General features: G+C 40.2%; 1 protein-coding gene across 2 annotated transcripts in view; it reads right to left on the minus strand.

The window, feature by feature from the left end:
- Window positions 1–2,683: 2,683 nt before the first annotated feature.
- The window catches only part of vezt (vezatin, adherens junctions transmembrane protein), a 12,441-nt gene continuing 878 nt past the window's right edge, over window positions 2,684–14,246 (minus strand). The window contains exons 2-12 of one of the 2 annotated variants that reach the window (XM_028451363.1): window positions 11,917–12,033; window positions 11,738–11,824; window positions 9,794–9,966; window positions 9,442–9,726; window positions 7,868–8,014; window positions 7,642–7,789; window positions 6,623–6,969; window positions 6,350–6,543; window positions 4,848–4,954; window positions 4,568–4,775; window positions 2,684–3,885 (exon numbers count right to left, since the gene is read on the minus strand). In XM_028451363.1, coding sequence (XP_028307164.1) covers window positions 3,437–3,885; window positions 4,568–4,775; window positions 4,848–4,954; window positions 6,350–6,543; window positions 6,623–6,969; window positions 7,642–7,789; window positions 7,868–8,014; window positions 9,442–9,726; window positions 9,794–9,966; window positions 11,738–11,824; window positions 11,917–12,033 — 2,262 coding nt within the window. In that variant the 3' untranslated portion in view covers window positions 2,684–3,436. Of the gene's footprint in view, window positions 3,886–4,567; window positions 4,776–4,847; window positions 4,955–6,349; window positions 6,544–6,622; window positions 6,970–7,641; window positions 7,790–7,867; window positions 8,027–9,441; window positions 9,727–9,793; window positions 9,967–11,737; window positions 11,825–11,916; window positions 12,034–14,246 lie in introns of both variants that reach the window. The other variant, XM_028451362.1, reaches the window with a different exon arrangement.

Raw genomic sequence — 14,246 nt, forward strand, 5'->3', positions numbered from 1 at the left:
CGGTGGGTTCAGGGACCCTCGGAAAAAAAATTCCAAACCAGACTCCATCATTTAAATAAATAATAATAATTTAAAAAAACACACACACAATTAAATATCACGGACACACAACTGACCACAAAATCCTCAGTTAAGAAAGCTATTATACAAATACTTAAATTTCACTTTGCAATCATAATTAGTGAGCTTATAGCTTACCCTTGTAGTCTGCCTTAAGACATTTTTTAAACATTGATCATCTCAATTATTATTTTTTAACTCCTCTTAGAGACATTATATTACCTCAAAATGTTTGAATTTGTTTATAAACTTCCACAAACAGAAGTTACACAAGAAGGTTCCCAAGAAAACGAGCTTTCAGGCAGACATTGAAGGCATCACAGTGAAACCGAAAATCATCTACCGGTGTCATGTAATTTATTTATGACTTAGTTTTACCATTTTTGTAAGAATTTAAATTTTAAAAGCTCTCTCTTTCTCTCTCTCTGTGTGTGTGTGTGTGTGTGTGTGTGTGTGTGTAAAATGGTCAAACCCAACCAAAAATTACAAAAAGTCTACAAAAAACTACAAAATACAAGCATAAACTTAGAAAATGACAATTAACTACAAAAAAATTACAGAAACAATGAAAAAAAAAAAATGCTTAAAACATTACAGAAACTAAAAAAAAAAATAAATAAAAAAATAAAAGCTATAATAATGGCCAAACCAACCAACAATTAAGAAAATTAAAAAAAACAAAAAAAAAAAACACCAAAAACGTATGAAACGACAAAGAGCTACAAAAACTACAGAAACAAAAAAACAAGCAAAAATTTCCCCAAAATGCAACAAAAAAGAAGCTAAAAACCAACAAAGAAACTACAATAAAATAACCAAAATAAAAGCTACAATAATAGCCAAACACAACTAAAGATTACATTTTAAAAAATAACTAACTAAATAAAAAACTGCAAAACCCACCAAAAACTGAAAAATGACTAGATTAGAAGAAATCATCCAAAAAAGAATACAAAAATGACCAAATAAATAAATATATAAAATACCAACAAAGAAACAGCCAATTATAAAAACTTCAAAAAAACCTTCCCAAAATAAACAAATAAATAAATACAAAAAAAGTTAAAATAAATAAGAATGGCACAACTTGATCAGAATCTATATGTTCTTTATTACCAGGAGTTCCAGCTTCACTTAATGAGGCTGTAGAGAGAGAGAGTGTGTGTGTGTGTGTGTGTGTGTGTGTGTGTGTGTGTGTGTGTGTGTGTGTGTGTGTGTGTGTGTGTGTGTGTGTGTGTGTGTGTGTGTGTGTGTGTGTGTGTGTGTGTGTGTGTGTGTGTGTGTGTGTGTGTGTGTGTGTGTGTGTGTGTGTGTGTGTGTGTGTGTGTGTGTGTGTGTGTGTGTGTGTGTGTGTGTGTGTGTGTGTGTGTGTGTGTGTGTGTGTGTGTGGTGTCCAATAACAGCCTGAACCTGTTTCTTTCCATCCTGAGGTGAAACCCGAGCAAATAACGTTCCACTCCTTCACACACACACTTTTAAACACACTGAGGAAGAGGACTCGGAAGGTTTTATTTATATAAAATAAACCCAAATGATTCATCTTTGTTTTTCTCACTTCATTTTTTTTAATTTTTAGCTCCTGAAGCTCAACTTGATAAATGTGTTTTTCAAAAGCCTGTTTGTAATAAGTTTTTTTAAATACCGTGCTTTTCAATGTTTGACTATTAATCCAATTTTATTAACTAAACTCAACTTTTAAAGCTTGTGGATCACACGTTTTAGATTTAGATTAAAATGCAGCTTTTTGAGATTTAATGTGTCCGTTCTGTGATATTCTGGGGATTTTTTTTGTTGCCTTTTTCTGTATTTTTATGTCATTTGGTTTGTTTTCTGTGTTTTCATTCTCATTTTGAATTTGTGCTGCATTTTTTGTTGTTGTTTTAGTCACAATTTTGTGTGATTTTTGGAGTTGATTTCTGTATTTTATTATTTTTTTGTGCGTTTTCAAATTTTTGTTGCGTGTTTTGTTCCCAGGGCCACAGAATAAAATAATGACCAATCAGAACCATTCGTACACGAGAGAACAAATGTTTGTGTGTTTTTGTTGTGATTTTGTGTTTTTTCTCCTTGTGTTTTTGTGCTGTATTTTTGTGCATCTTTCTGTCATTTTCTTTTGGCAGATTTTTAGGTATTTTTGTCGCCATTTTGCATGTTTTTCTGCTGTTGTGTGTTTTTGGAGTAATTTTTCATGTATTTTTCTGTAGATTTAGTATCATTGTGTGTGTTTGTTTTTGGGAGCCGCACATAATTTTAGACCGAAGAAAACCAGTTGTCCACGTTACGTATGGTCCAATCCAGTGAAAAAACCTGATATATTCATTAAAACCAAGAGGATGGGGCGGTGTTTAGCTCAGTGGGTTGAGCGCCCGCCCCATGTACAGAGGCTATAGTTCCTCACCTGCAGCGGGTCCAGGTTCGATTCCCGGCCTGGGACCCTTTCCTGCGTGTCATTCCCTGCTCTCTCTGACCCCTTTCCTGTCAAGCAACTGTCATATAAAGGCCACTAGAGCCAAAAAAAATCCTTTAAAAAAAAAAAAAAAAAAAAAAACCAAGAGGATTCTGGTATTATCAAACAACCCTGACACAAATGTATCAAACATGAAATAAATCAACCAAACAGATGTCATCTGTACGTGTTTTTATTTGCTACCGATGAGTCACTCACACTGAACTGACGATGTTTGACTGTAACAGCTTTTATTGTTTCACGTCTGATGGAGATCAACTTCCTGCAACACATCCAATGAAAAAGGAAACAATCTGCAGTTTAATGTATTTACAGGTTGATCAAATGTAATTTTTGTTCACTTGAAAAAATAATCATAAACTTGTTGATCAAACGTCTGGTTTTAGATTAAAGCGCCGCAGGAAACACGTCAACGTGTCCAATGGATGTGTTTTCAGGTTCTTCTTTTCTTTTGTGGTCGTTTGCTAATTTCATATAAATATTAATCAATAATTCAATCGTGGTGGACGTGTTTGCGTCCATAAAACCGTCTGCTACAGAAAAAAGTATTTTTGTGAACGTATATTTGAGGTTCTCGTTATTATTGTAAAAAGTTTTTGTCAATAAATCAACTCATTGTTCCAGGTTTTTTCACTTTTTTTTCATTGTTTGCATATTTTTAGAAATGTGAATGAAATGAATACAGCAAACAATCAATGAACCAATAAATCAACGAGTGCTTCCAGGTTCTCGGAGCATTTTTCATCCACGGAACAATCTGTAAAGGAAGAGTTCAAAGCTTATTTTGAGTAGTTTTACGCCGTAAAGACTCGACGGGTGAACAAACGCCAGCGGCGACTCTTGGTTGCGATTCAGCGATGACGGTTTCTGAGTTCTAGCAACGAGAGCGGTCGGTCGATCCGTCCCATTTCAGTCCTCGTCTGGAGTCGTGGCGTCGTCGTCCTCGTCGTCGCCGTACGTCTGCTCCTCCATGCTAACGAGCGCCTGCGAGCGTGCGGCCACCTGCGCGGCGAGCGCCGAGCTGAGGCTGAGCGTCTCGGCGCCGTGGATCTCTGTCAGCCGGTCCATCAGAGCCACGGCGGGGATCCGCGGCTTCAGAGGCGCGTTTGTCGAGTCGGGCGTCTCCTCGTCCTCCGCGACGCCATCGTACTGGTGCGACTCGGAGGCTCCGCCCCCTCCTCGACTACAGACAGGAGCTCCGCCCATTTCCCCACCCTCCAGGCCACAGCTGAACTCCGTCACAGCGTCGGTGGGAAGGTCACTGGTGTGGTCGTCTGATTGGTTTCTGTCGTCGTTGTCGGATGGAGCGTTGTCGTTGGCGTTTGAAACTTTGCAATGAAGCATTGGCGTGACGGCGGCTACAAAAAAAACAACAATTAGAGCCTCTGTGACAAACAAGCAAACAAACAAAAACATACGACGAGAATAAAAAAGAAAAAACGATTTTGAAAAGTGACTTATCCATTGTTTGTAATAAGTTCTTTCAAATAGCGTGTTTTTCTTTTTTTTGACAAAGCTGAAATTTTTTCTGAAGCCTTTTTGTTTGTTGATCATACGTTTTAGATTTGGATTAAAATTCAATTTTTTAAGATTTTAGCGTAGCTATGCAAATTCATCACATTCTTTTCTAATTTTGGTGATATCCTGTGATATTATGGGGCTTTTTTGTTGCATCTTTTCATCATTTTGTATGTTTTTTTCACATTTTATTGCCACCTTTGTGCATTTTTCTGTTGTATTTTGCACGTTTTTCTGCTGTTCTGTGTTTGGAGTTGTTTTTTTTTTTCAAATTTTAACGTCACTTTTGTAAATTTTACAGTCATTTTTTGTGTTTTTGAGTCATTTTGTGTATTTTTCTATCATTCGATGTGATTTTAGCGTTTCTTTTTTTTTTGTTTAGTGTGTGAGTCTTGCATTTGTGCTGCATTTTTGTGCATCTTGCGTGGGTTTTTTGATATTTTTGTTGCCACTTTTTTCAGAATTTTATTCCTGTTTTGTGTTTTAAAAATAATTTTTAAAAGAAGATGGTATGACTCCAACCTCGGTCATTGAACAGGAGCTGCTTCCTCTTCATTCGCTCGTCTTCCGACGCCCGGAACCCCAAAACGGCCTTCAGCTCCGACAGGACGCGCCGAGACTCCTCCCTCTCTCTGCGCTGTCGCTCACGCTCCTCAGGAGAAAGGAGGTCGACCCATGAACCACCGCCTTCGCCGTCCGAGTCCGACTCTGATACGTAGGCCTCCCACTCCTAACCGGACAAAGCCGTAACCTTTAATGACAAAGTAAAACACGCCTTTCAAAGTAAAAGCCTTGACTTTACCAGCTCCTCTGGGATGGGGTCAGCGTCCAAGATCAAAGGGAAGGATGGAGGAGGAGCCGGAGCCTGAAGTGGGAGGGAAGCCGAGAGATCCTGGTCTTCAGGACTCCCTAGAGAGGAAAAACCAGACAAAAGGTTTGTAAAGACTAAAATCAACCACAACTAGTTCTTCTCAAATTGCGTTCACACCAAAGGCAACTTCAGCAACTATAGCTGCTTAAATTGCCCGTGAAGAGTCGCTTGAACATAGTTGCGTTTTTTGCTCACTTCATGGCTCCAGTGACGTGACAAGAGGGCTGCACACATTTACTTATGGTTTAACTCAAGGAGTTACTAAAGGATGAGTTCATACAAAGTATACTTGGAATTTAAAAGGCTCTAAACGTGTGGCCGTAGAAAAAGTGTACAGCCCTCTCACTGCAGCCTCCAGCTCTGCAGACACCCTTCTCCGACTGGGGCAGTGAAGTAAAGAGAAACTCGCTGAATTGGATGTTGCGGCACAGCTTCACTCGAAGTTGCTTGAAAAGTTCAAAATGTTCAACTTTGAGCAACTTGTTGTGCAATCTAATCACTGAAGTCACGTTCGGTTTTAACCCGACTTCAGACGTCCAAAACCAGAAAGTTAATTCATTCCTCGACCGACTTTGTGTCAGAACTTGTAGGAACCTAAAGCTGAAGTTTTTTCTGTCGTCATTTGGTCAAAAATCTATAATGATCTTTAATGATATTGTAATCACTGTTCTGAGTGGACAGTGAATCTCATCTTTCTCCTGGCTGCAAATGAAGTTTATAAAACCAGGAGCGTGACGGTGGATGTCAGCCAATCAGAGATCTTTCTACAAAAACGTGTGCTCCATAAGCTGTTTTGATCATTACTATTGGCTGCTCGACTGACGTCAGGCGCGTTCAGGTACCCTCGATAGTAAAGGTGCATTGGCGGAAGTTACACGGCAAATCAAGAGGAAAAAGGCTGACAGTTTAAACGCTCACACATGCTACTTTGAGTCCTCATGGATCCCCGTCACCGTGCAGGGTCCGCCACACACACTGGTGTCAGAAAGTAATAACAGACGAGATAAATCGTATGTAAACCTATGAGAAGCTTATATTCAAGGTGAACTAATTTCATAGTCTGAATGCAGAGTGCTGGTTGTCAGTCCACTCAGAGGGGCTGGGATCATAGCCCCCAGTGTGTGTCCTGTGTGGGGGGACGAGACAACGGCAGCAGCCACTTCTCAGGACAGTAACTACAGTGTGATACGTGTGTTCATGTTAGAGTCTCTAAAACACCAGGAAAATCTCCACTAACACAAGATAAAGTCCATACATTTGTCACCATGTCTCTATTGAGAAACAAAACATACCAGTAAGGGAGGCTAAGTTTTGGTTTCAGTTGCAATATGGAGCGGAGAGAGGATTCTACAAACTGCAGTTTTAAGAGTTAAAAGTTATTGATGAGCGTGGCAGAAAGACCAGCAATGTAGACCAGGATGGACCTGACTCACCTGGTCCAGCCTTGGCCCGCCGCATCATGCGCTCCACCAGTGTTACCACGTCCTCCCAGCATCCGGCACTGGCCTGCATGTGCGGCTGCAGCTGCTGCAGTCGGTCGTTGATGTCACCGTAGCCTTCCAACGTCGGCTCCGGCACCTCGTTGGACACCATCAGCTTCTCCAGGTCGTCCTCCATGATGATCATCCTACGGGAAGAAACGCAACGGAGTCAGACCCTGGACGGGACGCGCTAATGGCGGTTGAAAACCAGGTGTTGGGTCTCACTCGCTGAGCAGCGCCTTCAGGTGCAGCTGCAAACTTCTGATGGACGTGTGAAGGCTGTTGAGCTCTCGGCACTTCTCCCGAGCTCGTCGCGCCCCCGCCGAGCTCTCTGCCCTCGGCTTGGCCTCGAAGTGTCGGTGGAAGTCGTAGCTGCGCTGCACCTCGCCCAGGCAGCCAGACAGGGCCAGGTGCAGCGGCTCGGTCACCGCGCCAAGGGAGCGGTGCAGTGGCGGCGGGGAGGTTTCTGTTGACTGCGTGACGTCCTGCTCCTCGATGCGTCGTGGCGAGAGAAGGAGAGCCAGACGACGAAAACACTCAGAGCTCTGACCCACCCACAGCTGGAATAGCATCTGTAGGAGGAATCTGAAGGTTAGAACCAGGAAACAAGTAACCAATCCCACATGTTTGGGTTAGCTTAGCATGTAGCAATGACTTCCACATGTTTGGGTTAGCTTAGCGTGTAGCGACCACTTCCACATGTTTAGGTTAGCGTAGTGTGTAGTGACCACACCAACATGTTTGGGTTAGCTTAGCATGTAAGGACCACTCCTACATGTTTGGGCTAGCTTAGCATGTAGCAACCATTCTCATATGTTTGGATTAGCTTAGCATGCAGCAACCACGCCCACGTATTTGGGTTAGCTTAGCGTGTTGCGACCACGCTCACATATTTGGGTTAGCTTAGCATGTAGCTACCACTCCCACATGTTTAGAGTAGCTTACCATGTAGCGACCACTCCCACATGTTTAGGGTAGCTTAGCGTGTAGCCACCAGTCCCACATCTTCTGATTAGCTTATCATGTAGCCACCAATACCACATATTTTGATTAGCTTAGCATGGAGCAACCACTCATACATGTTTGGGTTAGCTTAGCATGTAGTGACTATTCCCAAATATTTGGATTAGCTTAGCGTGTAGCGACCAGTCCCACATGTTTTGGTTAGCTTAGAGTGTAGCAACTACTCCCACATGTTTTGGTTGGGTTAGCTTAGCATGTACGTCCACGTTTCCCTGTGTTACCTTCAGGGCGGGGAGGCTGTAGTCGTCCGTTAGCTCCTGGGCCTGCTCGTCTCCGAGGTGTTCCACTCCCAGACCGAGGCCCAAGTCCTTCAGCGGCACCGCAGACACGTAGTTGGTGACGTTGTCAACCTCAGAGCTCAGAGGGAATGTGGGGGCGGAGTTAAGGAAGGTGAACTGGGATCAGATCAAAGTTAGAGGTCAGATCAATGCTGGGATCAAAGGATATGCCTTGAGCATGTGGCAGGTTGCACGGCGGGAGGCTCTAAAGGCCGAACGGAGAGCTCGGTACAAGGCTTTCCTCAGTCCGATCAGCTGCTGGCCGCGAGACCCCGCCCCCGGCGCCGCCCTGCTAAAGGAGTTGGCCGCACTCACCCTGTCGAGCAAACTTGACAAGTGAAATGTGATATAACTGTGGCGAGGTCCCAGAGAGGCGGGGCTACACACACACAACACTGAACAGCACGACACACACACACACACACACACACACACACACACACACACACACACACACACACACACACACACACACACACACACACACACACACACACACACACACACACACACACACACACACACACACACACACACACACACACACACACACACACACACACACACACACACCTTACTACTACTATAAAACACAACATTGAGATGTTGTCCTCTAAGACAGTGGTTCTCAACCTTGGGGTCACATATGTTGACCCGAAATTGTCACTTTTAACTTCTTTTCACCATATTTCATGAATATTTTTGCCAATTTAAACTAATTGTTTGTACTTTGTAAATTATTTTACCCCAACCCCACCTGCCCCCATTTCTGCCTATAGTTACTGAGAGTGTAAAACTAACTTTGAAATACTCTGTTTAAACAAAAATGTTAGGATGTATAGATGTATTCTCTTATAAAGAAAACAGCTAACACCTTGTATTAAAGTAACAACATTGTCTATCTTTCATCACTGAAAGAATATCTAAACCCCAGAGCAGGGGTACACAACCTTGGGGTGAGGACCTCATTTGGGGTCATGAGACGCTGGGAGGGGATCACCAGATGCCTTTAAGAAACTAAGAATATAACTGTTAACAAATCGAGCCCATTTTTGCTTATTTTTACGCTTTTTCTGCACCTTCACCAAATTTACCATATTTTAACCTATTTTCACCACTTTTTCTGTCTGTTTTTATCCACTAATTTACAACTTTTAACCCATTTCTGTGGTTTTTAAAATCCCATTTCACCACCTTTTCTACTTTCAACTCATTTTATTAGTGATTAAAACCATGATTTCCATCTTTAAGATGACTATAATAATAATAATAAACGTTCCTGGATAACAGTGGATATTATTCAGATGAATAAATAAATGTGGTTATCACAGATTCATAGAACAATAGACCATCATTTTACTGACTTTATGGATGGACCCCAAAAATCTCTCCTTTATTCCCCCTTATAGTCGGTCCTGTCTCCACATGACTGTTCTTCAATGTTCATGTCTGTGTTCAACCACCTTCAGCTACAGTGGGGGTCCCCGCTCTCTGGGACCTTTATTTTGGGGGTCGGAAGCTGAAAAGGTTGAGAACCACTGAACTAAGATTCTTAAAAATGGACAAATGTATGGATATGAACCAAGAAAATATATCTAATAATAATAACAAAGATAATAATAATATTATGTGTGTATATATATATATAAGTCCTCATATCTAATAATAATAATAATAATAATAATAATAATAATAATAATAATAATAATAATAATAATAATAATAATAATAATAATGACTCACAGGGTGAACCCTCTAGAGATGACCTCTGTTTCCTGGACCAAACGAAGAGCTTTCCTGGACATTCCCGTCAGCATCTTCCCGTTATGGACCAGCGTCTGCAGCTGATTGGCCCGTCTGTACACGGCCCTCTGCATGAGGCCCCGCCTCCACAGGGCCGCTCCACGTAGCCCCACCCACCCAATCAGAGCCAGGACCCAGGGGACGGTGATCAGACCACAGGGGCCGCCGGACGCCGAGCTCAGCCCCAGTAGCACGGAGGCCAGGGCCGCCAGGACAGCCATATCCCTGAGACCAGAACCAGAACCAGTCAGAACCAGAACCACACTTCCTCTATGTGTGTGTGTTTCAGTACCAGGAAGAGGGCGTGGCCAGCAGGCCCGGTCTGGGTGGTGTGCTGGCCGGGTACGGCGCTGAGCCGATGGTCAGCAAACTGGGGTCCAGCAGCTCTATGAGCTCCACGTCCTCTTGTAACAGAACGTCCTGGTCCAGGATGGAACGCACCGAGAACCCCCCCAGCACACAGTCCTGGGGGGGAGGGGGGGGGGGGGGGTTAATCAGAATTAACCAGCAAAAGTTAACTGAGTAACCTGATTAACCTGAGTAACCTGATTCAGTTAACTCGGTTCCTTCAGTTACTTTAGTTACGCACGTCAGTTACACACGTTTGTTACTTTAGTTACACAAGTTAGTAACTTTAGTTACACACGTTAGTAACTTTAGTTACACACGTTAGTTACTTTAGTTACACACGTTTGTTACTTTAGTTACACAAGTTAGTAACTTTAGTTACACACGTTAGTAGCTTTAGTTACACACGTTTGTTACTTTAGTTACACACGTTAGTAACTTTAGTTACACACGTTTGTTACTTTAGTTACACACGTTAGTAACTTTAGTTACACACGTTAGTAGCTTTAGTTACACACGTTTGTTACTTTAGTTACACACGTTTGTTACTTTAGTTACACACGTTAGTAACTTTAGTTACACACGTTTGTTACTTTAGTTACACACGTTAGTAACTTTAGTTACACACGTTTGTTACTTTAGTTACACACGTTAGTAACTTTAGTTACACACGTTTGTTACTTTAGTTACACACGTTAGTAACTTTAGTTACACACGTTTGTTACTTTAGTTACACACGTTAGTAACTTTAGTTACACACGTTAGTAACTTTAGTTACACACGTTTGTTACTTTAGTTACACACGTTAGTAACTTTAGTTACACACGTTAGTAACTTTAGTTACACACGTTAGTAACTTTAGTTACACACGTTTGTTACTTTAGTTACACAAGTTAGTAACTTTAGTTACACACGTTAGTAGCTTTAGTTACACACGTTTGTTACTTTAGTTACACACGTTAGTAACTTTAGTTACACACGTTTGTTACTTTAGTTACACACGTTAGTAACTTTAGTTACACACGTTAGTAGCTTTAGTTACACACGTTTGTTACTTTAGTTACACACGTTTGTTACTTTAGTTACACACGTTAGTAACTTTAGTTACACACGTTTGTTACTTTAGTTACACACGTTTGTTACTTTAGTTACACACGTTAGTAACTTTAGTTACACACGTTAGTAACTTTAGTTACACACGTTAGTAACTTTAGTTACACACGTTAGTAACTTTAGTTACACACATTATTAACTTTAGTTACACACGTTAGTAACTTTAGTTACACACGTTAGTAACTTTAGTTACACAAGTTAGTTAATTCAGCTGCTTCAGAAGACTCCGTGGTTTACATTAAAAAGTCATCAATAATTACCCTTTTTTCACCAAGTTACATCAGGTTCTTTAGTTACTTCTGGTTACCTAGTTCATTTAGTTACAATAGGTAACCTAGTTACTTTAAGCAAAAATAATTTACACTTACCAGAGTTACTTTTGTAACTTCAGTTAACCCAGGTAATTTAGCTACATCAGTTAACTTAGTTACTCTATGTACAATTAGTTACACTTAGCAGTTACTTTAGTAACTTCAGTTACTACTAACCTAGTTACTTTAGTTAACCCAGTTATAATAGTTAACACTTAAACATTAGTTACAATTACCACAGTTACTTTATTACCTTAAGTTACACTTAAAATGACTTTAGTTACAATAATGAACAGATATACTTCAGTTATTTTAGATACTTCAGTTAGTCCAATAACCAAGTTATTTTAGTTAAAACTGTTACTTCAGATACTATTACCCTCAGTAATCCAGTTAGTTAAGCTACCTCAGCTAACTTAGTTACTTTTAGTTACTTTATGAAACCTAGTTACTGGTGTTGTTACCATTTGCTGCTCCAGTTTTCTGGATGTGTCTCTGTGGACGGGGATCCATCTCCACAGCTTCTCAGTCACAGTCCACAGACGTCCTCCCTATGGAGACACAGGGGGGGCAGTCTGAACCAGGGACACTCCCACCTGTCTGGATGTGTTACCATGGTAACCCTAAAGGAGGATGGACTCACCGTGCTTCTGCGTACACAGTCTCCATCCTCCTCTATCTCCTCTTCCTGTGAAGCTACTGGACATGTTTCAAAGTCTGTGTGACCGAGGTCCTGGAGGTACTGGAAGAGTGGAGAGTTCTGCATGATGGAGGGAGAGAGAGAGATGTACAGTATGAGGAGGACAGACAGGTCCAACACTTTAATGGAGACACACCATTTTCCCATGAAGCATCACAGTCACGCTGATGGAGGAATGCGGGAAAAACCCTCTTCACGTGTTGATGCATAAAGATAAACAGCAAGTAGGGCTGGGCAATACTCATAACTCTATATTCTTTTCTCAAAATGTTAATATACAATATAAATCTCGATCATTTTAAGTCAAATAAAGTCTGACCATTAGGACAATTCAGGGTTAAATTTGCTGATGCCGAAAAGCCACACAGACATTTATTAACAAACAACTACACAACATGTGACACTTTGGGCCAGAGGTAGGCAACTATTATCACAGCGGGGCCACAAAAATGTGTGTTTGATCGGAACATTCATGACTCAGCATTTAGAATAATGAGCGATCTGAGCATTAAAACATGTAAGAACAAAAAGTTTTTATAGTAATGTGTGTGTTTTTCTGTCATTCTATGTATGTTTGTTGTTGTCTTACTCATTGTGAGGCATATCTGTAGTCCTTTTGTGTATTTGTCCTGTGAAATGTATGTTTTTTGGAGTCATATTGTGTATTTGTGCTGCCATTTTGCATTTTTTTGGAGTAATTATTGTGTATTTCTGTTGTTGTTTTGCTTGCTTGTTAGTACTGTAGGTTTGCGGAATCATATTTTGTGTTTTTCTCATCTTTTGGTGTATTTTTGTTGTCATTTTCTGTAATTTTATATATTTTTCTGAGTAATTTTGTCTATTACTTTTGTTCATTTTTGTATGTTTTTGGAATATTTTCTGTATTTCTCTCTCGTATTTTACTGTATTTTCTTGCAATGCTGTAAATTTTTTTAACGTAATCTTGCTCTTGTTTTGTGTATTTTTTATGTTATTTTGTAGTATTTATTGTATTATTTACTTTGGGGGTCACATAAATTAAGATTGAGGGCCACATGTAGCCCCCAGGTCACCAGTTGCCTATATCTGCTTTTTATCAAATGAGGGACAGCACGTATGAGTAAGTTTTGTAGTGTGGCTTGTTTAGGGCAGCGCTTCTCAACCTTGGGGAATTATTGTTTATTTTAATTCTCTTTTATAAGCCACTCTTTGCCTTTTTAATTACCCCACTGGGTAATTTACTTATCTGGGAGGGGGTCGCCAGATGCCTTCAAGAAACTTTAAAATAATTTCTGAACAATTTGAGCCTATTTTTTCTTATTTTTACCATTTTTCTGCAACTACACCAAACTCACCATAATTTAATCTATTTTCATCACTTTTTCTGCTACATTTTTCTGACACTTTTCCATCACATTTCAATAACTTTTCTACACATTTTTTCCACTTTCCAGACATGTTCAGCACTCATAAACCCTTTCCACCACTTTTCCACCTAATGTCACATATGTTGACACATTATTGTCATTTTTAACCTCTTTTCACCATATTTCATTATTCATTATTTGATTATTCATGATTTTTCACGCCCATTATTTGCCAGTTTAAACTAATTGTTCCTACTTATTAAATTGCATTACCTCACCCCCCGAAAACAAGTATTTTCATATAAAATAAGCAATGAAAATACATATATATATATTATATATATTATATATGATCTTAGGCGATATTGTAATTATCTGGATATATCGCCCAGCGCTAACAGCAAGTAGCGACACAGTAGAGACACTTTTTATCTTTAGATGGTGGGAAGATGTTCCTGCACTGAAACTGGTCCCAGTTGATGATAGACTGGATGAATAACACACCATGAACTGGTTCCAGTCCACACACGTTTCCATCAATAAACCAGTAACACAACCAGCAGCTGCAGATCAGCAGCTCCCATGACCATTAAAGCTGATTAACACACACTTCTCCTCAGTGACAACAGTGTAATGGATCAACTGGTAACATTTAGAAAAATACTCCAAAATACAGTTTATTCTACTTCTAATTGTTCGTGTTTTATTTTTAAACTACTAATAAATCTAATAATAACACGACAACCATTAACAAGCATTGATTAACTAAAAATGGCACCGTTTAAAGTTAATTTAAAAAACATTTTTGTTGTATTTAAATACTTTACTAGCAATTCAATTTGATTTCCGTCTAATTAATTCTTTCAGTAATTTGTTTTTCACGTATATATAGAAAACCGCTACTAGTAAAAGTGATAGTTAACCTGC

This window comes from Gouania willdenowi, chromosome 6, assembly GCF_900634775.1.
Source record: "Gouania willdenowi chromosome 6, fGouWil2.1, whole genome shotgun sequence".
Lineage (NCBI taxonomy): Eukaryota > Metazoa > Chordata > Actinopteri > Blenniiformes > Gobiesocidae > Gouania > Gouania willdenowi.